General features: G+C 44.8%; 1 protein-coding gene and 1 long non-coding RNA gene across 8 annotated transcripts in view; one reads left to right on the forward strand and one right to left on the reverse strand.

Moving 5' to 3' along the window:
• Positions 1–27,482, reverse strand: part of Tafa4 (TAFA chemokine like family member 4) — a 233,867-nt gene that overhangs the window by 175,819 nt on the left and 30,566 nt on the right. For 2 of the 7 annotated variants that reach the window (XM_063286713.1, XM_017592898.3), the window contains exons 2-4: positions 16,245–16,384; positions 14,085–14,220; positions 10,216–10,331 (exon numbers count right to left, since the gene is read on the reverse strand). In XM_063286713.1, coding sequence (XP_063142783.1) covers positions 10,216–10,330 — 115 coding nt within the window. In that variant the 5' untranslated portion in view covers position 10,331; positions 14,085–14,220; positions 16,245–16,384. The remainder of the gene's footprint in view (positions 1–10,215; positions 10,332–14,084; positions 14,221–16,244; positions 16,385–27,482) is intronic. The other 5 variants (XM_063286715.1, XM_063286714.1, NM_001134700.1 and 2 more) reach the window with 3 other exon arrangements.
• On the forward strand, positions 585–27,452 carry LOC134486821 (uncharacterized). Its single transcript, XR_010066225.1, has 2 exons — positions 585–1,020; positions 26,497–27,452. It is a non-coding gene; the product is annotated as an uncharacterized LOC134486821 (long non-coding RNA).

Raw genomic sequence — 27,482 nt, forward strand, 5'->3', positions numbered from 1 at the left:
CCTCTGGTGCAGGACCTCACAGAGTCTGTCATCCGCATACTTCTAACTAGGAAAACAGCCTCTGCTTCTGGTGCATTTGCTGTGCCCTAGACCTTCCACCTGTTTGTCCTCATTTCCTCATTCCCATAACCTGATGGATGGTAAGTGCAACCACTGTCCCATTGTACAGATGACGAAACACATCCAGAAGGGTTGTGTGGCCTGGATAGGGTCACACAGCCAAGATGGGCCAGAGCTAGAGCCATGTTTGACCCCAGCCCCTAGTACTTGGTTTCCTGTACTGTCTGGTTGTTGGGTGTGCTCTAGTTTTTCTGGGTCTTTCTGTGAAGAGTATGCTGAGTAGACATCAAACAGGCACCACCGCATTCAGTCAGACAGCGCACGCATGTCGAACATAGCACTGGGGAAATGGAACTATTAAAAATGAGCAAAGAAACCCGTGGCACCCAAATCTCCAACTGCCTCCCTTCAGTCAGAAAAGCAACTGTCTGTTTTTAAAGGTGAAAAAAAAAATGCCAGACATCCCCTAGAGACAATTCCTATGGACTTAGGAAGCTTTGTGTCCGTACGTTACCATGGTTACCAAGGACCAAACTTTCACAGGGGCCTTTAAACAGTTAATTCCATCAGTCTCTTGGGTTTCAGGAAGCGCCTCCCAGCCTACAGCCTTCCGAAGACGTTGTTTGCTGCCCTCTTGTGGAGAAAAGAGATTACTGACCAGGAAAAAGCCAAAATGGTGGATTAAAAAATTGAGAAGGGGAACCGGCGGAGGGGGGAGGGGACTACTTTCCAATTAAGAGGACTCACCCTGAGAACTGACTCCCTCCTTGCTCCAGGCAACCAGAGATCTGTGTGTGTTCTCTTGCCAATCAAGATGGCCAACTGAATTGCGAAACACCAGGGGGATCAGGACCTTTTGTGGTTTTTATTTCTTCAAAACACAACTCCCAGACTCTTGCAAAAGTTTGCAGTGTCATTTGCCTTAAGGAAAGAGTCTTAATGGCTGACTTTGAATATCAGGTGAGTATTCTTATTTAATTATCATCATATATTTATTATCCTAAATGATAGCTCTTTTATACTTTGCCCATACTCACCCCCAAACCCCATTACATACATGCTTTCTAATTCTTGAACTAAAAAAAAAAAAATTGAACAATTAACAATGTCTTCTTCCAAAGGCATTCATACACCCCCACCTTCTTCCTCTGCTCCTGTCTTAGCCTGCTGAGTGGACAGGGTTTAGAAAACACCTCCTTTGTTATACACAATGACCAACAAGCCATGAGCTTAGTTAGGTAGGAGGGTTTGGGATGAGACAACTCTTCTCGCTGACAAGCTTTAGCAGAAAGGGCAAGAAGGCCAGGGTGGAGAGTGAACTCTGGAAAGCTTCATTCAAGATGGTGAAATAAGTGTACGGGACAAACAAGCTACCTCAGAGAAAGCCCTCACTTACAGAGACACAGCCAAGGTAAGTAAAACCAGCATGGTCCACTCCCATCGTTACACAGGCAATCCTGGTCCAAAAGCCGCCTGTGCCTCCCTATGAAACTAAAGCATACACCACTCTGTAGAGATTTAGGATGTTAATAAGATGTGGGACACGTGGTGGTACGTGTAGAACTACACGGAACAAAGCCATACATGGAAAAGCTTACAGTATGCGAATGAGCCAAAAAGTACCTCTGCCCCTGACATAAAGGCCACAATCCTAGCATTTTCAGCAAATGGTGCTGGTTCAACTGGAGGGCAACATGTAGAAGAATGCAGATCGATCCATGCTTATCACCCTGTACAAAGCTTAAGTCCAAGTGGATCAAGGACCTCCACATCAAACCAGATACACTCAAACTAATAGAAGAAAAACTAGGGAAGCATCTGGAACACATGGGCACTGGAAAAAATTTCCTGAACAAAACACCAATGGCTTATGCTCTAAGATCAAGAATCGACAAATGGGATCTCATAAAACTGCAAAGCTTCTGTAAGGCAAAGGACACTGTGGTTAGGACAAAACGGCAACCAACAGATTGGGAAAAGATCTTTACCAATCCTACAACAGATAGAGGCCTTATATCCAAAATATACAAAGAACTCAAGAAGTTAGACCGCAGGGAAACAAATAACCCTATTAAAAAATGGGGTTCAGAGCTAAACAAAGAATTCACAGCTGAGGAATGCCAAATGGCTGAGAAACACCTAAAGAAATGTTCAACATCTTTAGTCATAAGGGAAATGCAAATCAAAACAACCCTGAGATTTCACCTCACACCAGTGAGAATGGCTAAGATCAAAAACTCAGGTGACAGCAGATGCTGGCGAGGATGTGGAGAAAGAGGAACACTCCTCCATTGTTGGTAGGATTGCAGACTGGTACAACCATTCTGGAAATCAGTCTGGAGGTTCCTCAGAAAATTGGACATTGAACTACCCGAGGACCCAGCTATACCTCTCCTGGGCATATACCCAAAAGATGCCCCAACATATAAAAAGGACACGTGCTCCACTATGTTCAAAGCAGCCTTACTTATAATAGCCAAAAGCTGGAAAGAACCCAGATGGCCTTCAACAGAGGAATGGATACAGAAAATGTGGTACGTCTACACAATGGAATATTACTCAGCTATCAAAAACAATGACTTTATGAAATTCGTAGGCAAATGGTCGGAACTGGAAAATATCATCCTGAGTGAGCTAACCCAATCACAGAAAAACACACATGGTATGCACTCATTGATAAGTGGCTATTAGCCCAAATGCTTGAATTACCCTAGATGCCTAGAACAAATGAAACTCAAGACGGATGATCAAAATGTGAATGCTTCACTCCTTCTTTAAAAGGGGAACAAGAATACCCTTGGCAGGGAAGAGAGAGGCAAAGATTAAAACAGAGACTGAAGGAACACCCATTCAGAGACTGCCCCACATGTGGCCCATACATATACAGCCATCCAATTAGACAAGATGGATGAAGCAAAGAAGTGCAGGCCGACAGGAGCCTGATGTAGATCGCTCCTGAGAGACACAGCCAGAATACAGCAAACACAGAGGCGAATGCCAGCAGCAAACCACTGAACTGAGAATAGGACCCCCGTTGAAGGAATCAGAGAAAGAACTGGAAGAGCTTGAAGGGGCTCGAGACCCCATATGTGCAACAATGTCAAGCAACCAGAGCTTCCAGGGACTAAGCCACTACCTAAAGACTATACATGGACTGACCCTGGACTCTGACCTCATAGGTAGCAATGAATATCCTAGTAAGAGCACCAGTGGAAGGGGAAGCCCTGGGTCCTGCTAAGACTGAACCCCCAGTGAACTAGATTATTGGGGGGAGGGTGGCAATGGGGGGAGGATGGGGAGGGGAACACCCATAAGGAAGGGGAGGAGGAGGGATTAGGGGGATGTTTGCCCGGAAACCAGGAACGGGAATAACACTCGAAATGTAAATAAGAAATACTCAAGCTAATAAAAAATAAATAAATAAATAAATAAATAAATAAATAAATAAATAGGCCACAATTCTTTGCCAATGGGCCCTCAGAAATCTAAACCCTTCCTATTATCAGCCCACATCCCCACACTCAGAAGTACACCGTCTCTTCATAAACTGCTTCTTCCTGCTGCAATTCCATTTCTGATCAATCCTTTGTTCCGAGACAGAATAACCTGGCACCCCAATATCAGCCAATGTCCCTGGGATAGTCAGGAGCCTTTCTGGACCGCCATAGCCGGGTCCCTGTGGTTTACTTTACAATTGTATTCCACTGCCCCATGTCCCTTGACACATGTGCAGTGGGGTGAAGATAGAGGAGTTAGTTCCACATCATCTCAGGTCACAGCCTTCCCCTCTCCTGGCCTCGGAGTTTCCCATCACCTAGGGGTTGATAAGAAAAATGACACTCAGATCCAGGAGATGGGTCAGTGGTTAAGAGCATTGGCTACTCTTCCGGAGGATCCAAGTTTTGTTCCCAGACCCCACATGGCAGCTCACAGACACCTGTAACTCCAGTTCCAGAGGATTCTGACTTCTGAGGGCAGTGCATGCTCGTGGTACACAGACGTACATGTAAGCAAAGTACCATATACATAAAATAAAAATAAATAAAAAGCCAATGCCATAGAGCCACTGAAAGTCATTAACCCCTGATGGTCATTAAGAAAAAATGTCCGAAAAGGAGTAGGAATTGGAGAAGAAGCAAGGATGAGTATCATCCCAATCCCCTGGGACTGGGTCCTCAATTTATAAAGAGCTTCCACTAATCAACAAGTAAACAAGGAATGTAACCGAAAGGAAAACAGACACAGGATAAAAATAAAATTTTTTAACCTCTTACATCTTGGGTAGACAGAGAGACAGAAGCAAAGACAGATGGAGGGTGGGTGGAGAGATACCAGGTCCCAGTACAGTGCTGGAAAATCCAAGACAACAGTGCCCAGAGTCATAAACATTAGCATTAGCTCTAACTCCGGTGCTGGGCTGGAGGTGTGCATACATTGGAGGACCTAAAAGGCACTCTGGGGATCACTCGGCACAGACTCACATCTTCCTGAGCCTGCAGCTACAGTATGCACCCATCCTCCCTCTATGGCAGATGTGGTTGGGCATCTGTGCCCTAGCCAGTGGCAAGGAAGTAAAGGGCTGCTGCTATCCACACCTCGGCCTGCCTCATTTCCATGAATCAAGTCAACACTTCCTGGCTTCCCTGGTCTCCCAGGAGCCAGCTGTAGCTGAGAGCAGAAGAGTTCCCACCCATATGGGCCCTGAAACACTGCTAACGGAGGTGCCTGAGATAATGAGCTGCTGCTCGTGAGCAAGAAATGACATTTTTGTTTGAACCATATTTGTTCTGGTTTGTTCGTTTGCCCCAGCAATTAGCATCTTCACACGTACTAACTTACATTCCACTAACATTTCTCTCCATCAGGATGTGTGTCCTTGTACATGTCTGATAACAAATTAGCCAGCACTGGGGTGGCCAAATGACTGATGGTACTCCCATACAGTAGATAAACATAAATCACCAAATGACTGATGGTACGCCCATACAGTAGATAAACATAAGTCACCAATTGACTGATGGTACACCCATACAGTAGATGAACATAAATCACCAAATGACTGATGGTACGCCCATACAGTAGATAAACATAAGTCACCAAATGACTGATGGTACGCCCATACAGTAGATGAACATAAAGCACCAAATGACTGATGGTACGCCCATACAGTAGATGAACATAAGTCACCAAATGACTGATGGTACGCCCATACAGTAGATGAACATAAAGCACCAAATGACTGATGGTACGCCCATACAGTAGATGAACATAAGTCACCAAATGACTGATGGTACGTCCATACAGTAGATGAACATAAAGCACCAAATGACTGATGGTACGCCCATACAGTAGATGAACATAAAGCACACCAGAGAGGAACAGATGCCAGCAAACATCTACCATCTGAAGACCTCCAAACTCTTTTGTTAAGTGGAAAAGAGCAAGTTACAAAAGTTGATATGCAGCATGATAGAATATGCCTGTGTGTACACATGTTCTTTTTTGCAGAATAGCCAACAAAAGGAGGATACCTTTTTCATGCTTACCTAAATTATTTGGGCTTTTTACTGCCAGTGTAAAACTTTACAGCAGACCACATGGTGACAAATGAACAAAATTAGTTGGCCTGTTCATAAATAGTTTCGTGCCCACTGCTTTACAGGAATGGGGGCACAGCTTATGTGACCTCCAGAAGGCTAAAACTTACTTGGGATTCAGACGTCCTCACTCTGGACAGGTGAAATGCAGCATGAAGATCAAAAAAGGAATGTGGAGGTCTTCGTGGCTAGGCATGTTGCCTCTATAAAAGATGGCTATTCAGGTAGCACAAAACATCAACTCTAAAACAGAGTCACTGTGAGGCAAAGATAAGCCCTGATCCCATTGGTGGTCAGTTAAAGAGTGATGGGCATTAAAAATTCCAGAGATTAAAAACAGAGGGCTTCCAAGAGCCAGAGGATGCCACAGATGGGGCACGTGTGCCAGGAAACCAAAGGAACTCATCTGTATAGAAATTCCAGGTTAGTGTCTGTTCTTCAGCAGGCTTACCCATGGCCACACTCAACGCCCTTACCATCCCTTCTGATAGTCCAACTTTTGCTGGAATGCAAGACACTGCCTTTCTTGGGAACAATTCTGTTCTTCAGAGTTAGCTATAGAATTCTCCAGCTCCTGACTTTGGAGTTACGTAGGAAACAAGGATTATCACCGATAACATGGGAGGGTTGGCCTATTTATCAACTGAGCCATCTCCCCGGCCCTCTTCCTTAAAGTTTTAATTTCTCTTTACCACCCACCCCTCTCCAGCCCGATGCCTGGAAATCTGCTGATAATACACACTTTGCTACACTTTCCCAAGCTCTACCCTAGAAAACAGATGAGCATTAAACAGATGAGATTAATGACTTCAAGTGCCCAAGCCCCCTAAATGAACTCATCAAAAGACACAGCACAATAACCAGCTACCTATAGCTGCTCCAGAACACCCGAGTGCTATTGATTTTATTCTGATTCCCCAAAACTTCAGTCATTATTTTTCTCATCTTCAAACTGTCACTTGAGGGGAGAAAATTGAGTTGTGAGAGATTTAAGAAATTATCTTGAGCCTAAAACTGCAACAACCCTTAGCACGCCAGAGTAAGGGAACGGAGAACATGGCATATCTGTCTTGGGGGCGGGCTATCCCATCAATCAAATTTCTCACACATAGAGGCCTGTGGACAGGAGGATTTACATTTCTGACATGTGCATCAAACTTTACTTTCTTGGGGCCAGGGGAGACTCTGGGTCTACATCAGACCCAGCATGCCACACCAGCCCCATGCAGCAACCGTCGCCCATCTCAGGGTTAGCTGTCACAAAATCCCTGTCACCCAGTAAAATCAAAACTCTCGAGGCTTGTAATTTATCAGTCAGATTTATATCAGTAAATTCTCAACCCACAAAATGCCCAAACAAAGAACTCAGAGCCAGGTGATTCTGATATAAGCTGCCCACTTTGATTGGACAAATTGTCCTGTAATAATCCACTCCTTATATGATATTCATAGCTACCTGTGGCTATTTAAAGCCACACAGATCTGGGTCTTGCTTCTCTCCCTCCATTTTCCTTCCTCCTCCCTTCTCCATACTCTGTCCTGAAATTCCCAGTCTGCCTTTCTTTTTTCACTGCCCAATCACAGGCTCTTGCCTTACCTTGTGCCTACCCTCACCTACTTACAGACAACAATCTACAATTCACTTTTTCTACTTTGACTTTTTTTTTTTTTTGGTTCTTTTTTTCGGAGCTGGGGACCGAACCCAGGGCCTTGCGCTTACTTTGACTTTTAAAATGACATTTTGAAAAAAAAAGGTGTGTGTGTGTGTGTGGTATGAGTTGTATCCACTGGTGCTGACATTACAGGCAGTTGTGACCTTCTATATAAGTACTGGAAACTAACCACATGTCCTCTGCAAGACTAGTAAGCCCTCTCTTTTCTCCAGCCCCTCAATTGGCTCATACAGCAAAAGTCCAAACATAGCCCCTGCCTTAGACCCCTACAGGGTCTCTCTATACCATGTAGGCTGGCTTTGAGCTCACAATCTTCCTGCTATAGTCAAGTACAATAGGATATTATGACTATAGTCCAAGCTACTCTGAGGGCTGGGACAAGGTGACCACTTGAGCCTCAAATGTTTGGGGCTAATATGGGGAACACTGTGGCTTGGATTGAAAGATACTTCACAGACTGCGTATTTGGATGCTTGATCCCCAGCTCGGTGGCACTCTTTGGGACACTTGTGGGACCACTGGAGGATGGCACTGAGCTGGGGGGAAGTGGATCACTTTAGGCGGGGCATAGGGTTTATGGCCCTTTCTTGGTTCCAGCCCTTTTTCTCTCTGCTTCCTGAGCCCCTGAGATGCAAGCAAACAGCTGCCTCGTGTTCCCACCGCCGCCACGATGCCCTGCTGTCTACCTACCACAGTGATGCCCCACTGCCCCCTTCCCATACCTGATAAACTACACCTCCCAGTTCTCCTTCCCTTAAGTTGCTTTTGGGCAATATTCTATCACATCAATGAGAAGAGAGTAACTAATGAAGCAATAGAATACATATCAAAATCCCTACTCAAAATAAGAACTGCCCTACATGCAGAACCTACATTTAAATAGATACCCACATGTGGCAACATATTCATGACACAAAGGAGCAAATACTTTTCTGGGGGATATTTTTATCATCAGTTGTGAGACTATGAGTATATGGTGCTAGGCTAAGTGTATTATACTACTGAACCAGACTGACTTGGAAAACCCCCAAAGACAGTGAGAAAATAAATACTCCCCACTAAATCACCAAAGTAAGCTGTGAGCCAGCTAGAGTCTTGGTTCCTTATCAGACATGCGTGGTTTTATTTGTCCAGCATACGGTTTTCAGTATGTGATCTGGCAGTTTGGAGAGGTATCTGGATGATAAACCATATCCTGTGGTTTATAAATAAAGATGAAAAACTCTGGGGCTAGAGCTCAGTGGTAGAGGGTATGAGGTGATAGCTTCAATCCCCAATACTAGAGAAAAAAGGAAAAAGGCAATGTTGAACATTTGCCAATATCATAGTTGGTCACATCCTCTTCCTGAGTTCAAAATCTCATGCTACATCTGGCTCCAATGAGCACTTCCATCCATGTATGCTGTGGCCTCCAGTCACCACACCAGGACTTTACCAACCTGCCTTTGGTCAGGAACTAAAATCTTTCAGCATCATAGAACTCCTAGATGCACCAGCACGGTCAGGCCATAGTGATTAGGATCCAGGTTTCTGGGCCTGTTGTGACACACAGCACTATGGATGGTGGAGATCAAGGGCTTCTTCATGGCGGGTGGGAGACAGACAAAAGACCAGAAGGGAAACGACTTCCAGGGATGATGGGGAACTCAGGAGAAACAAGATAAACATTACATTTCCTCTCATGTGCAGAATGAACTTAAGTACGCCTGTGTACCTGCACAGATGCAGATAGGACTTGAAAGCAAGAGGGGCTATTTGCAGGGAAGAAAGGGCATAACAAGAGAAGGTGAAAGGGTCACCAAAGGGTAGTAGGGTGGCAATTATGAACAAAGCACAATGACAATTACATCATGAGACCTGTTATTTTGCACAATGCTATAACCTTAATTTTAAAGGGCTATGTACCATTGCACTGAATAAGGGGACCCCAATGGAGAAGTTAGAGAAAAGACTGAAGGAGCTAAAGGAGTTTGCAACCCCATAGGAAGAATAACAATATCAACCAACCAGACCCCACCAGAGCTCCCAGGGACTAAACCACCAACCAGTGAGTACATATGGAGGGACCCATGGCTCCAGACACATATGTAGCAGAGGATAGCATCATCTGGCATCAGTAGGAAGAGAAGCCCTTGGTCCTGTGAAGGCTCATTTCCCCAGTGTAGGGGAATGCCAGGGCATTGAGGTGGGAGTGGTTGGCTGGGAGTGGGAGCATCTTCGTGGAAGCAGGGGGGAGGGGGCATGGAGAAGGGGGAAAGGGAAGAACATTTGAAATGTAAATACATAAAATACTCAAGAAAAATAAAATTATAAAAAAATTAAATAGAAAAAAAAGCAGTATACAGACATGAATTTCACTAGAAATTACCAGAACAACTATCTCTCCAGGTTTCAACACACTTCCCTCTGAGGCTCATGAAAATGCACAGGTTACCCCTGCTGTCTCTTTACTTTGTCATTTCTTCTCTTCTCTCCTCAGTTATGCCTATCATTCAGAAAGGGTCCTAAGTTACTGGAAAGGTCCTCTCAGGATAGCCCTGAGTCAGCTGAGATCCAAACTTGACCCTGAATTCCAGGGAACTACAGGAATGTCTGCACTCAACAGAGTACTATTGACTTCCTGACATTCGGAGAAAAAAAACACGACTAATACAGAAGCACCAGCAGAGTAAAAGCTAAAACTCCAAAGAGATGCTAGATAACACCTTGTAAAGAAGCCCAGAACAGCCCTGCTCCAGAGAAAGCCATCAGCCCCTGTCTGTCCATGGCTCTGCCTCACCAGCCAAAGTGCTTGTCAATCACCTGTGTCTAACGTGTGGACTCTGGTGTGCCCAAGTGTTTTATTAATCGATCTCAGCAGTGCATAATAAGCTTAAACGGCTTACCTGCATGTCCCCGGAGGTGCTGGCTCGAGGCGGACATCAGCTTACAGCAGACCATTAACATGTAGGCCAGAACCAGCCAGTGAGACAGCAGCACCCACTTAGTGCAGACTCTCATCCTGGGGAGGAACAGGATCCCAGTCAGTAAGGACAAGGAAGGCCAACCTCTCTGGCCACTCCCCAGGCAGGGAAGCAGAGAGGAACTGATGAAGAACCTCAACATGTCTATCCTTCGTCCTCCCTCCCCCAGGAAAACAGCAAACCCATCAACTTCAGTTGGCCCCGAGCATTGACTTGGGTTTCAGCAAATGTCTTTAATAATAAAGGGTGTTCTCAGTTAACGCCACACCATCATAAGAGTCTGCTTAGGAGTCCCCACAGAACAGCTAAAGCTGGGGACATATTCTACCATATTTCAAAGTGTAGACAGAACATGCTACTTGAGAACAAGAGTCCTTCTCAAATAGACTACACAGACTATGTCAATGCCCCCACAAAACTTGGGCACATGTAGCCCAAGAGCTCTGGGGTTCTCTGCCTTTATATTAAGAACCTCTATTCCTGAAGATATGATTTCCAGTTCACTATAAACTCAGAATTAGGTAGGGAAAACCAGACGGTCTAAAAATGGTGTATGGGGACTCACATCTTAATTCCAGACCCAAGAGGCTGAGATAAGAGTATCACTGAGTTCAGAGTCAGCATTGACTCTTTAATGTCCAAACTAGCCTGGGCTACAGAGAGAGTGCCCGTTATCAAAAATGGAAACAAACGGAAGTAAAAATAAATTGTCATCATATGGATAGACGGTTTTTAAAGAGTTCTCCAAAGCAATTCCATCCACAATTAGCTACACCCTTCATTCAAAAACAAAATGAACAAATGAAAAGGCCACCAGGGGCTAAAGAGATGGCTCAGCAGGGAGGCCAGTAAGTGTGAAGATGAGGACCTGAGTTGGTATCACAGCATCGCAGAAACAGAAAAGCCAGATGTGGACACACACACACACACACACACACACACACACACACACACACACACACACACCTGTAACTCCAGTGTTGTGTGAGGCAGAAATGGTTAGACCCCTGGGGCTTGCTGGGTCCCAGTCTAGCTTCAGGTTTGGTAAGAGACTCTGTCTCAAGGGAATAAGGCAAAGAACGGTAGAACAGGACATCCAGAGTCCTCCTCCTGCATGTGTGCAAACAGGCATACATGCTTGCACATTCATAAGCACATGTACAGCACACACACACACATACACACACACACACACACACACACACACTCTCTCTTAAGAGAAAAACGGACTATCAAAAAGCTCCTAGTTTTATGACTTATAAATATTGTAAGGAAAGGAAAGTTGACTCACTGTTGCATTAAATAATAAAAAATGATGTGCCATCCCACACTGCACCGGGCACCGGTGGGCCAAATGGCACCAATGAGGTGTTCTTGGAAGACTCTCTGACCCTTTGCTCTGAAATCTCTGCACCGGGTTTGCTAAGTTCCCATGGTGGCTCACTGCCACACCAGCCCCATGCAGCAACCGCCGCCCATCTCAGGGTTAGCTGTCACAAAATCCCTGTCACCCAGTAAAATCAAAACTCTCGAGGCTTGTAATTTATCAGTCAGATTTATATCAGTAAATTCTCAACCCACAAAATGCCCAAACAAAGAACTCAGAGCCAGGTGATTCTGATATAAGCTGCCCACTTTGATTGGACAAATTGTCCTGTAATAATCCACTCCTTATATGATATTCATAGCTACCTGTGGCTATTTAAAGCCACACAGATCTGGGTCTTGCTTCTCTCCCTCCATTTTCCTTCCTCCTCCCTTCTCCATACTCTGTCCTGAAATTCCCAGTCTGCCTTTCTTTTTTCACTGCCCAATCACAGGCTCTTGCCTTACCTTGTGCCTACCCTCACCTACTTACAGACAACAATCTACAATTCACTTTTTCTACTTTGACTTTTAAAATGACATTTTGAAAAAAAAAGGTGTGTGTGTGTGTGTATGTATGTGTCTGTGTGTGTGTCTGTGTGTCTGTGTGTGTGTCTCTGTGTGTGTATGTGTCTGTGTGTATGTGTGTCTGTGTGTGTGTGTCTGTGTGTGTGTGTGTGTCTGTGTGTGTGTGTGTGGTATGAGTTGTATCCACTGGTGCTGACATTACAGGCAGTTGTGACCTTCTATATAAGTACTGGAAACTGACCACATGTCCTCTGCAAGACTAGTAAGCCCTCTCTTTTCTCCAGCCCCTCAATTGGCTCATACAGCAAAAGTCCAAACACAGCCCCTGCCTTAGAACTCTGCCCAAACAAGTGGATGTCCAAGTCCCTCCCAAAAGTCAGGGTAGCGTTTGCCTACAACCTACACACTTCCAATATAGCAGTGTATTTCCTGTATAACTCTATGGCTCTTCACCACACACCACTTGAACAAACACACACTTCCTCTGTAACGAACAGCACACCCCTTATGTAATGCACCCCTCCTGTACAACCACACATTTCCTCCATAACCACACCCCTCCTACAACCTCCCACCTCCTCTGTACACCTTCTGTATACCTCCTCTGTATACCTCTGCGTACCTTCTCTATACCTTCAGTATACCTCCTCTGTATACCTCTGCGTACCTTCTCTATACCTTCAGTATACCTCCTCTGTATACCTCTGCGTACCTTCTCTATACCTTCAGTATATCTCCTCTATATACCTCTGCGTACCTTCTCTATACCTTCAGTATATCTCCTCTGTATACCTCTGCGTACCTTCTGCACACTTCCACAAGCTCACCCACCTTGTATAACCTCACACTGACTCTATTACTGCACACCTCCAGTATAGCTACACATAGTCTTTAACCACAAACCTGGACAACCATGCACCCCCTCTATAACTTCAACCCTCTTTATACGTGCATACCTCCTGTGCAATAGCCTCTATATAATACACACACACACACACACACACACACACACACACACACACACACTCCTCCTGTGAAGCCATATACCTCCTGGATGGCACACACCTCCTGCACACTTTAAAAATCATCCCTAGACTACTCGTGATTCCTCAGGAGATATAAAAGCTACAGAAATAGCTGTTCTTCTGCAATGTCTGGGAAATGCCGGACTATAAAAGTCTGCGTATGTTGATGCAGGTGCGGTTCTTTACAAATAGTTGGTCAATCCAAGAATACAGGGTCCATGGGTCAGTGGACCAACTCTATAAAAAACAAAGACTATAGGGCAGAGGATAAACCAGGCAGGTGGGATTGGGTTACTACTCGGGTAACCCTTGGGAAGAGTCGAAAGGCCAGCAGGATGCCAGCTGCCAGCCCACCCACAGGTGCCTCAACCAGAGCTGCCATTCCATTCCTGGGGACAGCAGCATCTCAGGCAGAGGCCCCAGCAAATACTCCCAGGCACAGGGTCTGCCCCATCCCTCCTATTAAGACTCTCGTATTTCAGCCAGATGCATCTTTTAGAGAAACGACACACTGCTCGTGGACCTGCATCTGAGCCCACCTTTGAAGTAGCCAGGCCGAGATGAGAGTCTAAGATCATCTCAGAAGACGTCCAAGTTAGAGGTGACACACAGCATTGACTTCTTCTTGCCCTTTTAAGCTGTTGCAAAGCCCTTTTGAACTGCTAAATGAGGCGATTTGTTCTGCAGCCATAGGGAACTAATATGTTCAAGTGTTCTCTGTTTGAATCATGGATTGCTACAAATTAGAAACCAAGGAATCTGCCTACAAGTGTTTTATTTGTTTTCTCCACCACCACCACCACCACCACCACCACCACCACCACCACCATCATCATCATTGAGACAGAGTCTCCAAATGTAGCCCTGGCTGACCTTGAATCTATTTCCTTGAAAAATTGCTCCTGGAACTCTGAGGACCAGGTAACAGCAGCTCCATGGAGATGCCCCCACCATTGGCTGGCTTCTAAGGCCCTACCAACCCAAGTTGTAGCACTCTCAATTCTTAACCCTAGAATAAGAAGAAAAATAGATCAGTAACTGATGTTGGGGTTCACAGTTGGGACTTAAATCACCATGTACAAGACAGAATATTCCACTAAAAATTAATCAAGGGGCTGAAGATACAACACAGTTGGGAAAGTGCTTGCTTGGCGTGTACAAAGCCCAGTAAAATGCCAGGATGCTGCACGCCTGTTAGCCTAGCACCAGAGACACGAAGGCAAGAGGATCAGAAGTTTCTAATTATCCTCAGCTAAATAGCGAGTTCAAGGCTATCCCAGATCACAAAAGATGGTGTCTCAAAAAAGAAAAAGGGATCGAATATGAATATTTCAATCTCTTTGCCTCCCTCTAAGTTATACATAAATGGTAAATCATAGCATCTTAATTTAGTATGAAGTCCACATAGTGGTTTCTTCATAGCCTTTCAAGTGGTTGCTCTAGGGCTTAGGTCCCTTTACAATGTGCAGTGAAGCAGAGGAGATGGGAATCAGTTCTGTTTTCATGCCAACCCTCCAAAGCAGAAAGGCAGAGCACTGAGGACTTCTAAGTAAATGGCTAAAGTTGGCAGGCAATAGTACACCAAAAATATAAGCTTGGTTTTTTGCAAGTTGGGAGTCTAGCATGGGTCTTCTGGTTATTGCTGAAGGCCAGAGAACATGGTCCACAATTATTACAGTCCTGGGTTTAATTCCCCACCACCCTTGAACAGGAAGGGGGAACACAAAAGGAGTTAGCTGGGCACGTCCTCACCTAGAGGCCCAACTGGGAAATCAACCCTTGGGATGATGGAAAGCTTGTCCTTGGGCTTTGTAATTGAGGTCAACATGATATAGTATTGGCCAAGGACTCTCAGCCCCTAGAGGTTTGATGTGTGCAGTCCTGGCCCTGTCTTAGTTCTAAACTACTCTTCTAAAGGAATCACAGTCCCATTGTAGAGTTTACCTGAACAACTAAGTTGGACAGAGGACATGCACTGCATTGAACTCCAAGTCAGTTGGCTGGGATCTTAATTACACCTGCCAAAAACCTTTGTCTTTGCCCTGTGCTTGCAATCTTCTCAAAGGAGAGAGAGCTCCATGGTAACCATAGTACCTTCCACAGTCAGGAGGGAACTGCACCAAACTGGCTTCCAAAGGGACCAATGCTGGGCTGCCCCCATCTTCTGGTCAGCTTCTCTGATCCCAGCATATGTGTAACCAGTCTCCTATGTTTGCTTCCCTCTGTGTCCCATCATCATGGTTTCATGTTGATGAAAATGGTTTCATGTTTAACAGGAAAGTATCCCATTAAATCCAAACAAGTCCCTAAATCGCTGAGAACAGACGTTCCAAATCCCAGGCCATGATCTCTGAGCCAGATTCTCATGGCAACAGTTCTACATAGCATGTTTCTCCTAAAACAAATGTTTGCTAAACAACAGCTGTGACTTCTGGGCATGGTGGCAGCACTAGGGAAGCAGAGGCAGGTAGCTCTATATGGATTCAGGGCCAGCCTGGTCTACTTAGTGAGACACTGTCCCGACCTCATTCCCTATTCAAGTGTCAGGGTTGTGTAGCGAGGGTGGAACGGGGGCGGGGGGGGGTCCGTTATTCAGACATACTTCTGTCTCTCCTTATCTTCTCCCAGGGGAATGTCCCAGAGGGCTTCACTCACCGAGATGACTTCATTTCAAAGACAGTGCTAACATGCAAAGAATGACAATTCTCCCTTATCTTGATTTTTCTTGATTTTTTTTTCAAGAAAGGGTTTCCTCTGTGTAACAGCCCTGGCTGTCCTGAAAGTCTTTCTGTAGACAAGGCTAGCCTCAACTCAGAGATCCTCCAGCTTCTGCCTCCTGAGTACTGGGATTAAAGGCCTGAACCACCACTGCCTGACTTGACAACTTTATACACACACACACACACACACACACACACACACACAAATAATAATAATAATGATAATGATAATAATAATAATAATGCATTTTTAAAGGCTTTCAGAATGCTTCACCAACTCTTAGCATCCTGGTGTCTATTAAAATCATTTTACCTTGGAGAGTTCACAGTCCGTGGTTCCAGTCAAACACTGTTACTCAAGAAGATCCTGGAGAGTGACCGTGAACGTCCCTTTGTAGCTGGGACCAACCATATCTGCAGCTCCACAAAACTACTGGGGCTTGGAAGACCTGTCTTCAAAGAAGACAAAAGGAAGAAAAAACAGGGATCAATTAGCATATAAGGTTTCTAGGAGTAAAAGAATGCTTTCTACCATGACGTCAGCAGCCCACAAATAAACAAACTCTTCCCTATCAGTAATGCTGGCCAGGGAGCAAGGACGATCCAATATTGATTACCTAGCCACAAGCTAGTTCACACAATATAGACAATTTTCTGTTTGTTTCTGTATACAAATACATATGTTCATATTTGTGCATGCATGTAAGCAGGTATGTATGTGTGTAAAGAGGTGTGCAGGAATGTGTGTGCATGTCCATGTGTGTGCCAGAGGACAAGCTCAGGTGTTGTTCCTTGGGCACCATCATCTTTTTGGGTTTAGTTTCTTTTGTTGTTGCTTGTTGCAAGGTCTCTTGCTGGCCTGGATTTCCTAAATAGCTTAGCCTGGCTAGGCAGTGAACCCCAGGAATCCATCTGTTTTCCCCTCCCCAAAGTTAGGATGACAAATACCATGCTACCACATAAGGCTTTTTATATTATTTTATTGTTTTGTTTTGTTGAAACAGGGTTTCCCTGTGTAGCCATGGCTGTCCTGAAGCTAAACACCCCCCTCTCTCTGTAGAGCAGGCTGGCCTTGAACTCACAGAGTTCTCTCTCTGCTTCCAAAGTTCTAGGACTAAAGGCATGCATCACCACCACCTGGTGAAGCTTTTATTTTTGTAGTGTGGGTTCTAGAGAACTAATTCAAGTCCCTTCCTGATGAACTGAGCAATCTTCTAAGCCCAACGCAATACAAATTTTAAACAGAACTGTTCTCAACAGCAGCTTTTGGCATCTGAGATACACAGTTTCACAGTCTTCACTTCACTGACCACTGGACATAAGTGACATCTGCAACCATCTTCAAGGCTCCTTTATGAAAAAGTGTCAATGGGAAACACAAAAAAAGGTCTTTTCAACATAATTCATTATACCAAGTTATAAAGAGTCCAAGTAAGTCCATAGTTGACACTCAACACCCCAAATGCACCAGAACTCTTCCACCTAATGAAATCGAAAGAAAGGATGAAAGGAAGAAAGGAAGAAAGGAAGAAAAAGGAAGAAAGGAAGAAAGAAAGAAAGAAAGAAAGAAAGAAAGAAAGAAAGAAGGAAAGAAAGAAAGAAAGAAAGAAAGAAAGAAAGAAAGAAAGAAAGAAGGAAAGAAGGAAAGAGGGAGGGGGAAGGAAGAAGGAAGAAAGGGAGAAAGAAAGAAGGAAAGAAAGAAAGAAAGATAGACAGACAGACAGACAGATAGACAGACAGACAGACAGACAGACAGACAGACAGACAGATAGATAGATAGATAGATAGACAGACAGATAGACAGATAGATCTGAATGATTCAAGAGCCAGGAAAAATCCAGTGGTCAGTGCTTGCCAAGCACGTGCAAGCTCTGGGTTCGCTCTCCAGCACTGCATAAAATAAAGAATATATTTCTAAAATAAAGCCATCTGAAAAACAAAATTGGCCCTAGACTGTACCGATATGCACCCTGCTGAGTGGAATACACCCCTCCTCATGGTACAAAGAAAAACAATCACCCATACTAATAAATTATTGGGTTTGACATTTAATAAATAATGAAATTACAAAGACGATTTTCAAAATGCCACCTCAGTACTTTGGGACCCTCATGAACCTGTTGCACCACCAGGCCCAAGGTAGATAGATCTTTTCTTTAGATAATTCCCCCAGTTTGATGGGAGAAACCTTTCAAGTGGTGGACTTCAAGACCAACTCCTTTAAGGGTCATGGGAAACAGAGAGAGAGAGTGCCAGGAACAATCCACAGCACAAAAGGAAAATGGCTTTGAACAGCTGCATAAATATGAGTTACTCAGGACGTTCATGTCCCAGCTCGTCCAACTTTGTGAGAGCATCTTTGTTGCCATGGCCACCCAAGGGCATGACGTGACCTTCTGCTATTGGAAAGCAATATATCACATAATCTATCAGAGCCAACTCCTTCTGGTACCAGAAACAAAGGTGACCTTTCCTGGCTAATATTCATGTTGTTTTCTTCACGCAAAACCACTGAGCATTCTGTTTTCAATTCACTAAAAACAATATACTGTCAGTGAAGATACCATGTGATCAAATAGTTCACATGCCGGGCAAAATACCCTGAGTTCAATTTTAGGATGCGAGGTGACTCATTCAGTCAGATTTTCTGTACTTTGGGCAAGTTCTGAAAATGATGGACCTCTTTGCAAACCTCACTGTGATCAAGACCACCAGATAACCTTACCGCATCAAGCCAACTATGACACAGTTCTTTTTGTAATTTAGGCTAACCTCACACTTGCTATGGAGTCAATGATAGCCTTTAACTTCTGATCTTCCTGTCTCCACCTCCCCAGTGTACCACAAACACACATCATCAAAGCCAGTTTTATGTAGTGCTAGGGCCCAAACCCAGAGCTTCTACGCTTGCTAAGTAAGCACTCTACCGGCCAAGCCACACCCCCGCCTAACACCATGACTGCCATCAATCAGCCTCAAAACTCATTTATTTTTAAAGAGTTTTCAGAATCCTCAGTGATGAGAGCTGCCCACATCGAGGCTAAGATGTTTAAAAATGTTTTTGCAGTGTCTGGTCATTCCCAGAATGCACTGAAAAGACACAGACAGCATTTGGATGCTGGGCTGTGCTTTTCATCTCTCACCTGACACGGTGGCATTATACAGAGACAGGCGCTTGTTCACGACCAGAGAGGAGAAAGTCTATTCATGTTTCCCAATACTGAGAACCTTTGAGGTTTCCAGGCGGAAGAGACTATTCCTCAGATGTTTAATTTATTTCCGTGTTACACAGCAAAGAATGCCACCTGCCCTTGATTTCTTATCAAGGAAATAGAGAGGCTGCTCCTTTCCTTTCTCTTGATCTATCTGCCTTCCCTGTTAATGGGGGTGAGCTCCCAGGGGAATGATTCTTTTGGAAGATGGCAGCACCATCAGAAACGCTTGTGCGGCACCTCCTCCAGCCCACATGTCAATCCCTAACACATCCTGAGTTTTGTTTTGTTTTGTTTTGTTTTGTTTTTCCATTCTAAACCCATACACAGAGGATGTACATCAGCTCCTTTTTCAAATGGGCACGCAGAGGGGCCTGATACCTCCTGGATCCTATCCAGAAAGAAAACTCAGACAAACTCAGGCATCCAGGATATTTGGAACATAAATACTTGGCATTGCTTAAGGACATTATCTGGGTCATAACGACCAATCCCACACACACCTAAAGAGAGAGTGAGAATTATTCTGAGAAAGCTGTATAATTCAATGAATGAATTCCTCATCATTCCCAGGGTGAGCTGGACCCATACAAATAGGTAAGGATTAAACGACAACCACTAAATCTGAACAGAGGATATAAAGTCCATGTTGATAAGCATCCAAACTCTCTGATCAAACTCCTTATCTTGATGATATTGTAGTTCGGAAATGTCTTTTTACAGAAACTACACTCTGAACTGTTAAAAAGTAAAGAGATAAACACATCCAGCTCATTTTGGGTGAATCGAAGGAAAAGAAAGAAAAAGGAGAGAAGATGGAAACAGGAGGAAGAGGGTAGGGTCTGAGGGAAGATAAAAAGAAGGGGAAATAAGGAGTGAACGAATGAATGAATGAATGAATGAATGATGAGGAGCGAGCACATGGGAGTGCTTTGTACTATTTCTTTCAGATTTCCATTATCAGAAACATCAAAATAAGGCTTGCAGTTAAAAGGCTTCCATTTATCAGGTATGTTAAACATGACTGACACTGTGATTATCCTTTCTAAGCAATGAGCTCATAGCTTGAACACTGCAGTTAATCCTTCAAACCCCGAAGGAGGCCTGCTAGCTTTATTGTTTAAAACTCTTACTGGGCCAGCAAGATGGCTCAGTGGACAAAGACACTTGCTGCCAAATCTGATGACCTCAGTTTGATCTCTGGAACCACATGGAAGGAGAGAACTGACTTGTCTTCAGACCCCCATGTATGAGCTGTGGTGCATGCATACAGGCTACATACATGCTGGATATATGCTACATAATGCTACAAACATACATGCATACAAATATACACATATATTCTTTATATATTACTAAATCAATCAACAGAATAGTACTTGATTAAATAAATAACTTTACTGCTAGGCATGGGAACATTCCTGTAGTACCAGCAATGAGGAAATTGAGTCAAGAGTCAAGGGCATCCTCACCACATAATGAACTCCAAGCCAGCCTGGGCTACATGACAGCCTGTCCCTGACGTCCCATAAAAAGCAGACTCTTACACAGGATCTGCCATAGGCCAAACAAACAAACATTGTGTTACACTTTAAGGTGCTAACCCCCGCGGAATACAGCGGTGCATGGCTTTACGTCCAGCTACTTGGCAGAACAAGACAGAAGGAGCTAAGGTTCCAGGCTAGCCTGGACTACAAGAGACTGTGTTACAGTGGAATTAGAATGGACTTGGGGCCGGTTCAGTGGCAGACTACTTTTCTGGCATGAAGAAGCCCCCTGTGCTGCAAAACAAACAAATGAATGAGTGGGCATTCATTTAAAATTAGGGCTTATTTCTGTCTCCTCATGGCACGAAAAGGACAAGAAACTTGTCCAACGTCACTCAGCTAGGAAGCACGTGAGCTAAGATTCCCATTCTAGCCAGCTGGCACCAAGATACGAACGTCTGAATTCTACTAGACTCTACACTTATTAATACATTCCCCAAGCATGTGCAGTTCTCCCCATGCACTTCAAGTCCACTGAAAATCAAGCCAGATTTCCTTGGCCCCTGAAGACACCAACCCACAAGCTCCAGGACTCGGTCTGCAGTCCCTGGTTTATGTGTACAATGGTTTACACAGATCTCTACATATTAGTTCTGCTTTGTCTTAAAAGCTACTAGAAGACAGTGAGTCCAGGTTCTGATGTGCAACAGATTCACCAAAAGGCACCCAGCTCCACACCGCAAAAGAAGGTGAAACCTGTGAGGATGACACGCTCTGCGTCACCATTTCATCAAACTTAACGAAAGCAGCCACCTGCACTTCTGATCAGAACTCTACAACATTTCATTGGGAAAACATCAGAGCCGAGTGGCATGTATGGAGACTGGATGACTTCTGTTGGCCTCTGTAAAGGAATCCAGCACCAGAACAAGGCAAAATTAAAGAAGTAGCTAATGAGGTTTTATCATGCACTTACATTAGTTACCTGCTACAGTCTCATTCCGAAGCATTTTCACAGGAATCTAGCAAGGCAGAATCTCGCTTATTTACAAGACATCCATTTGAGCCTCCTCTCCTGCTGGCCACTGGTGGGGAAGGTCTCCACGGGCCTCTTGCATCAGCACCAGAGTGGTGAGGACACAATCATTAGCTGTTTACAGAATCACTACCAGGTCCGCTCTGACCTCCAAGGCTGGTGTCTACTGGGATGGCCAGGTGGCTTCTATTCACAGCCCCTGGGTACCAGGTGCAAGGCGGGACAGTGTTAGCCACTGTTGTTAAGAGGCAAGATGCTGCAGTCTCCAAGTGTGATGAATCACCTTTCTGCTTGTGTTTCCATTCAAGACAGAAGATGATGGGGTGGAAAAAAATAGTTCATAAATACCTCGGTTTGGAGAGCCCAAAGGGATCATATGAGTGAAAGAGGGGGGAAGAGAGAGAGTCTTGTGAGGAACCACCTCACCAGTAATCACTAGACACTCTGGAAGGGAACTTGTGTACCCAGAAGGACCCATCAGGCCTCCAGACAGAAACAAGGACGGATATTTCCATTTACAGTTGCTTAAGAAAAGACAAGTGCATTGGTTGTCCTTGCTGATTTGCAACCAGCTTTTCCACCTAAGAATACATGGCCAGCGGAACCCTTGTCCGGCAAATCTATTCTGAAAGAAAATAGGAATTCATGAGCTCCTTGGGCTGAAGCATGCGCTGATGAAAGTTACAGGTCACCAGTGACGTTGACCAGTGTGTTACAAGCGGTGCTTCATGGCTGAAGTGTCCACCAGCCTCTCATTATAATTATCACATGATGCATGGAATTACTTCACCGTTCGAGAGTAGGCATCAGCTATATTAAAGTGGCCTGCTTTCCTGCCAATGTGTGGTATAAGGCACGCCACATATTGCCTTTTTATGGCTTCCTTAAAAACATCAATGAAGAATTTACTACTGGATCATTTTACAACATACTAAAGTGCATTGTAAATGAGCCATTAAAGACAATAACTGTGTCTATTAAAAATTAAAGAATTTTATAAATGGCATTTTAATTTCATATGTTATCAATACCTTCTGTTCTGAATGATGAGGTAGAGCTCTTGAAGAAGGCTCTCCTAATTGGGAGCTGAATTCAATTAATTAAATATACATGCCATGCCCCTTGTATGGCTTGCACTCTGATTTTAAGACCCGAGAAATTCCTTCTAACTAGGCAACCTCTTCATTCCCACCTGGTGATATTCCTTTCTACAGGAGATAGGATCAACCCCTTTTTCATCATTGAGAAAACACTACTTAGCCTTCAGGTGACCATGAAAAGCACAAAGCAGTTACTCTAAGCAGTGATGCTACAGTTGGGGCCAGAACACACAAAACAGAGGAGTCCGTAGAGTTACATAAAATAAAACACACTCACAAAATCCAGTGTCGCCAACACAGCTACACAGCTTGCCATCGGAGTGAAATTAGCCAGGTCCGGAGCTGAGCAAATATGACCGGTGATGCCAATTTAGCCATAAATCTCTCAAGGCCCAATTATCCTCACAACAGAGGCTTGATTCCTTTTAATTAGACCAGTCCTTAATTGGAAATGTTCCTCTCATTTCTCATGTTTCAAATAACCAAAACAGAGTGACAAGGATTTTAGCTACCATCCTGAAAGATCAGCATAGCATGTAGGTGACCCATGGGCCACCAAGCTCTGAACTTAATCCAGAGACTGCTTGGTACGGTGATACGATCTAACCTCAATGTCAGGAATATTCACAACACTGAAGGAAGGTACATAGCACCTTTACCAGTAACCCTGCTGTTGTAATCCTTCCTGGGGGTGGCTGGCAGACTGCTGACTAAACTAATGTGACCCTCTAGGACAGCATGATGTGCTACTGCCCCCCTGCCAAACCCCAGTCTCCAGGGAGCTGCCATGTATGTCACAGGATTTAAGTATGCATTAGTTATCAGGTAGACCTCCCCACAAAGAAATGAACAGCATGTGACCAAGAGACTTCTCCACATTCCTGTCAACTAGAATTTGACTAAGAGCCCAGTCAAGTGCCTCCCAGGCTCAGCGACTGCACAGAGCATTTGTTCACGGCGGTACAGTGTGATTCCGCTTCAGAGACAATCTTGGACGGACCCTCACACTAAACTGAGGTGCAGCTGAACGGCATACCAAGACAAAGCCCATTGCAGACAATATTGGCCACTTTAATCCATTACGGGGATAAACGCCTCTTAGAGGCTTAATCTAAACCTCCATTACATGCTCAACGCTAACATTATCTTTTGTTAGACAAGAGAGCCCTCTTGTGGACAAAGAAAGGAAGTGTAATGCTTGCTAATGTTAACTGCCAATCCAAACTTTTTATCATAATACATTTTAGTGTTTAATCCATGTTTGCGTCATTGAATAAATATAAGATAAATAAAAGTAAATAAATCACAATACCACAGTAAATAATCTCAATATTTTAAAGTTAAATCAATAAGCAATATCTTATAAAGAAAATGGCGATTACCTCTAGCAAATTTTTACCCATACCGAACACAAGTGTCACATGATGCCATCTTTTCTGCTTCTCCATGGTAACTTTAAAACACAATCCCAGTGACAGTCTACTCCTAGGCTCCTAGGCTACTTAAGGATGCTCAGAATGCCCATACGTACTGGCAATTCAAAAGGTAACACAGGAATATCTGGGTTTCTCTGAGGTTGTAACTGCCTCAAAGCATTCAAACTTTGGGTACCTTGATAGAGACCCTGCCCGTGACACCCTTGAGGTGTATGGTGGCATTTTATTTGATTCACGAACTGTGCAAGGACATGCTAGGAAGATTAGGAACAAAACCGATTCCCGTCTCCCCGGGAGTGACCATCTAACTGGAGCCCACACACCCGCACGGAGCAGCTGAGGGAACAGTCCTTTAAAGTGGTGCTGTCTGGGGATAGTGAAAACTAAGACCTGGACCCTGAGATGATCAGCAAGGGCCCCAGAGATCCAGAGAAGAGGACAAGAAGAAAGATGGCAGCAGAGGAAGCATCAGGAAGCCCCAGGGCTTCCCGGGGTGGCGAGGAGGGGTGTTAAAGGTTGGCAAAGCAAGTGGCCTAAGCTATATTCAAGTCACAGGGTCATCTTCGGCTCAGCTGTGCTGTCAGCGGGCCACTTCTACAGGAGTCCCTTCACAAGCATGTCTGAGTAGCTCTTCTTCTACGAACCTGTGCCCTGTGCACAGAACAAGAAACTCGTTCCCAGGAGTCCCTGCGGCTTATAGCCCAGCACAAGGAAACAGATGCCCCGGTAAACACGCTGAGTAAGGCCACTATGGACTGGGCAGAGAATTGCAGAGAAAGAGGGATGGATATACAGGGGACTGGGCCTGGGTAGAAAGAGGCTGCTGGGCTTGGCACTTGGGGATGGCCTAGCATCTCTGAGAAGGAACCTCAGCATCAGGATGGACATGTGACCGAAGGAAGAAGGAAAAGGCAACTACGGTTTGTTCAGGAGCACCCAGGTAGTCAGAGCAGAGGGAGAAAAGGAAGAGAAGGAGAAGGCACATGGGAACGATACACAGGAGCTCAGCTAGCCCAGGCTTGCCTCAAACTCACTAGGTAGCCAAAATGACCCTGAACTTGTGATGCCCCTGTCTCCACCTCCTGAGTGCTGGGATTACAGGCAAGTACCACCACCTCCAGTTTGTGTGGTGCTGAGGGTCAAACTCAGGGCTCCGTACAGTCTAGACAAGGACTCTAACAAGTGACCTACAGTTCCAAATGTGACATGGGAGTATGAAGTAGGAGAGAATAGAAAGTGATTTAGTCTGTGGGTGGACTTTATGGGTCAGAAATGGAGTGAGTATTTAGGTGACTGGAGAAGCTAGACTTCATTATTGGTTTGCCCCCCCACCTCCATGGTCCTATCCCCCAACCCTTCAATAACTCTCTAGGGCCACAATTTATCTCACAGTACCTCAGCAGACCTACCCATGACCTCAAGACATGAACCCCACTAACACCAGAATGTTTAGGCACACATTAAGATCTCAACAGAAGAACAAGGAGATGCATTTGGCCAACTGTCTGAGCACAGGATACCAGTGAATGAAGGTCTCTATGCTAGCATCTTCTTATATGCCTGCTCAGTACTGTGGTCCCTCAAAGCAGGGGCAAGCTAGTAAAATGCCCTCAGGGCTCAAGCCCTAGGTCAAGGTGGCTTTTGCCTTAAGGGGATTTTCTATCACAGAACGGATTCTTTTCTCCCTTCACTTTTACTGCTAGGAAGCTCGAAACCAGTTTTACAAAATGATCTCCAAATGAAAAACTGCTGCAAAAGCTATGCTGAACAGGACATGCAGGCAACAGGTCCCCCTAGATACAGGGATGGTGTCCTGGACGACGAAACTGTGGCAAGGGGCTGGTAGGGGTTGGGGGAAGGTAAATAAGGAATTGAGAAAGAAGACCCAGTGTCTGTTGTGTAGAGAGCAAGAAGAAGATACATGGAACAGGACAGGGTGGGCAGGGACCCCAAGGACACACGTTTGACAGCCCCAAGAGAGATCAATCTTGTCCAGCAGTAATCAATAGCCAATCACTTTCCTCAAGGTTAAGATCAATGCTTTGTGTACAATGCAGAAAAATGTTCACAGGCCCTAGAAAATAGTATGAACCCCTGGCCGATGGCTTCACACCTTATTTAAAAAGAGGAGGGAATCAAAGAATCCACCAATATGATAACAGAGCCACGGGTGTAAGGACCACTCACACACCGTACCATGTAGCATTTTGTCCTCAGAACAACAAACACTAGAAGGCAGTGGTCTCTTGCTCTTGTGTCTGACTGTTTGTTTTCTTGAAATTCCTATTTAACAGAGAGAAAAGAGAGATTACAGCCACTTGTCAGGCAAGGATTCCAAACAAGCAAACAATAGACTTAAGATTTCAAACAAGGATGGGGGTGCACCACATGGGAAGAAAGGGAAAGAAAAATAGAAACGAGGTAGGGAGAGAGAAAAGATGATTGACACAGAACAGGAGGTGCTGGGCCAAGACCTTGGGAGTCAGACGTGTGGAACACACCGGAAGTCCAGCCTGGAACCCCTGGCTCCAACTGGAGTCCCTGGCCGCCATAATGGAGGAAGACCATCACGTGCCTCTAGCTTTATATATGCAACCTTTATGGACAGGTAAACTGCGCATCAAATACTTCATGGAGCTGGCACTAGAAAAGGCCTTTGGCATTCCCAGAGGACCCCTTACGAGAATCCCTCCTTGGGCATGGCACCAGTAGCTTCGGTCTAAGACTTGAGGTCCGTTCCTCTTGTTCTCCATCTCAAAGGCAACAGTTCACAGATTCTGCCATATGGCCAAGTTTTTATCCAGAGACCCTTTCTTTGCCCTTGACCTAGTTCCCAACTAAAATCTTACTGTAAACACCTGGGGCCCGGCAGGCTCATCAGAGGGGGCAGCAGAGCTGCTGTGGGCTTCAGCCAGCCATGCAGATTCAGCACGAGCCAAGCGACTCTTCTTGCTGGAACACAGAGTTGGGACTGAGCAACAGCCTGTCACTGAGAACTAAGTTGTGGAGGAGAGAAGTACACTTCGGAAGGATGAGGAGCCCCTCCATGCAGGACAGCAAAGAAACAGACTTTACAGAGACAAGATGGCCTCAGATGCACAAAAGCCAGAAGTGAAATGGGAGAGCAGACTCCGGGTCCCAGAAGGTCATTCTCTTCGCAGTTCCCAGACTTCCCTCAAACTATCTGCACGCTTCCCTTCCACTCTGTGGGAAATTCTTTAGCTAATTAAACAAGGAAAATCCTGCCTTTGCTAGGCCTTGCTAGAGTGGATGTCTCTGA

Source organism: Rattus norvegicus, chromosome 4, assembly GCF_036323735.1.
Source record: "Rattus norvegicus strain BN/NHsdMcwi chromosome 4, GRCr8, whole genome shotgun sequence".
Classification (NCBI taxonomy): domain Eukaryota; kingdom Metazoa; phylum Chordata; class Mammalia; order Rodentia; family Muridae; genus Rattus; species Rattus norvegicus.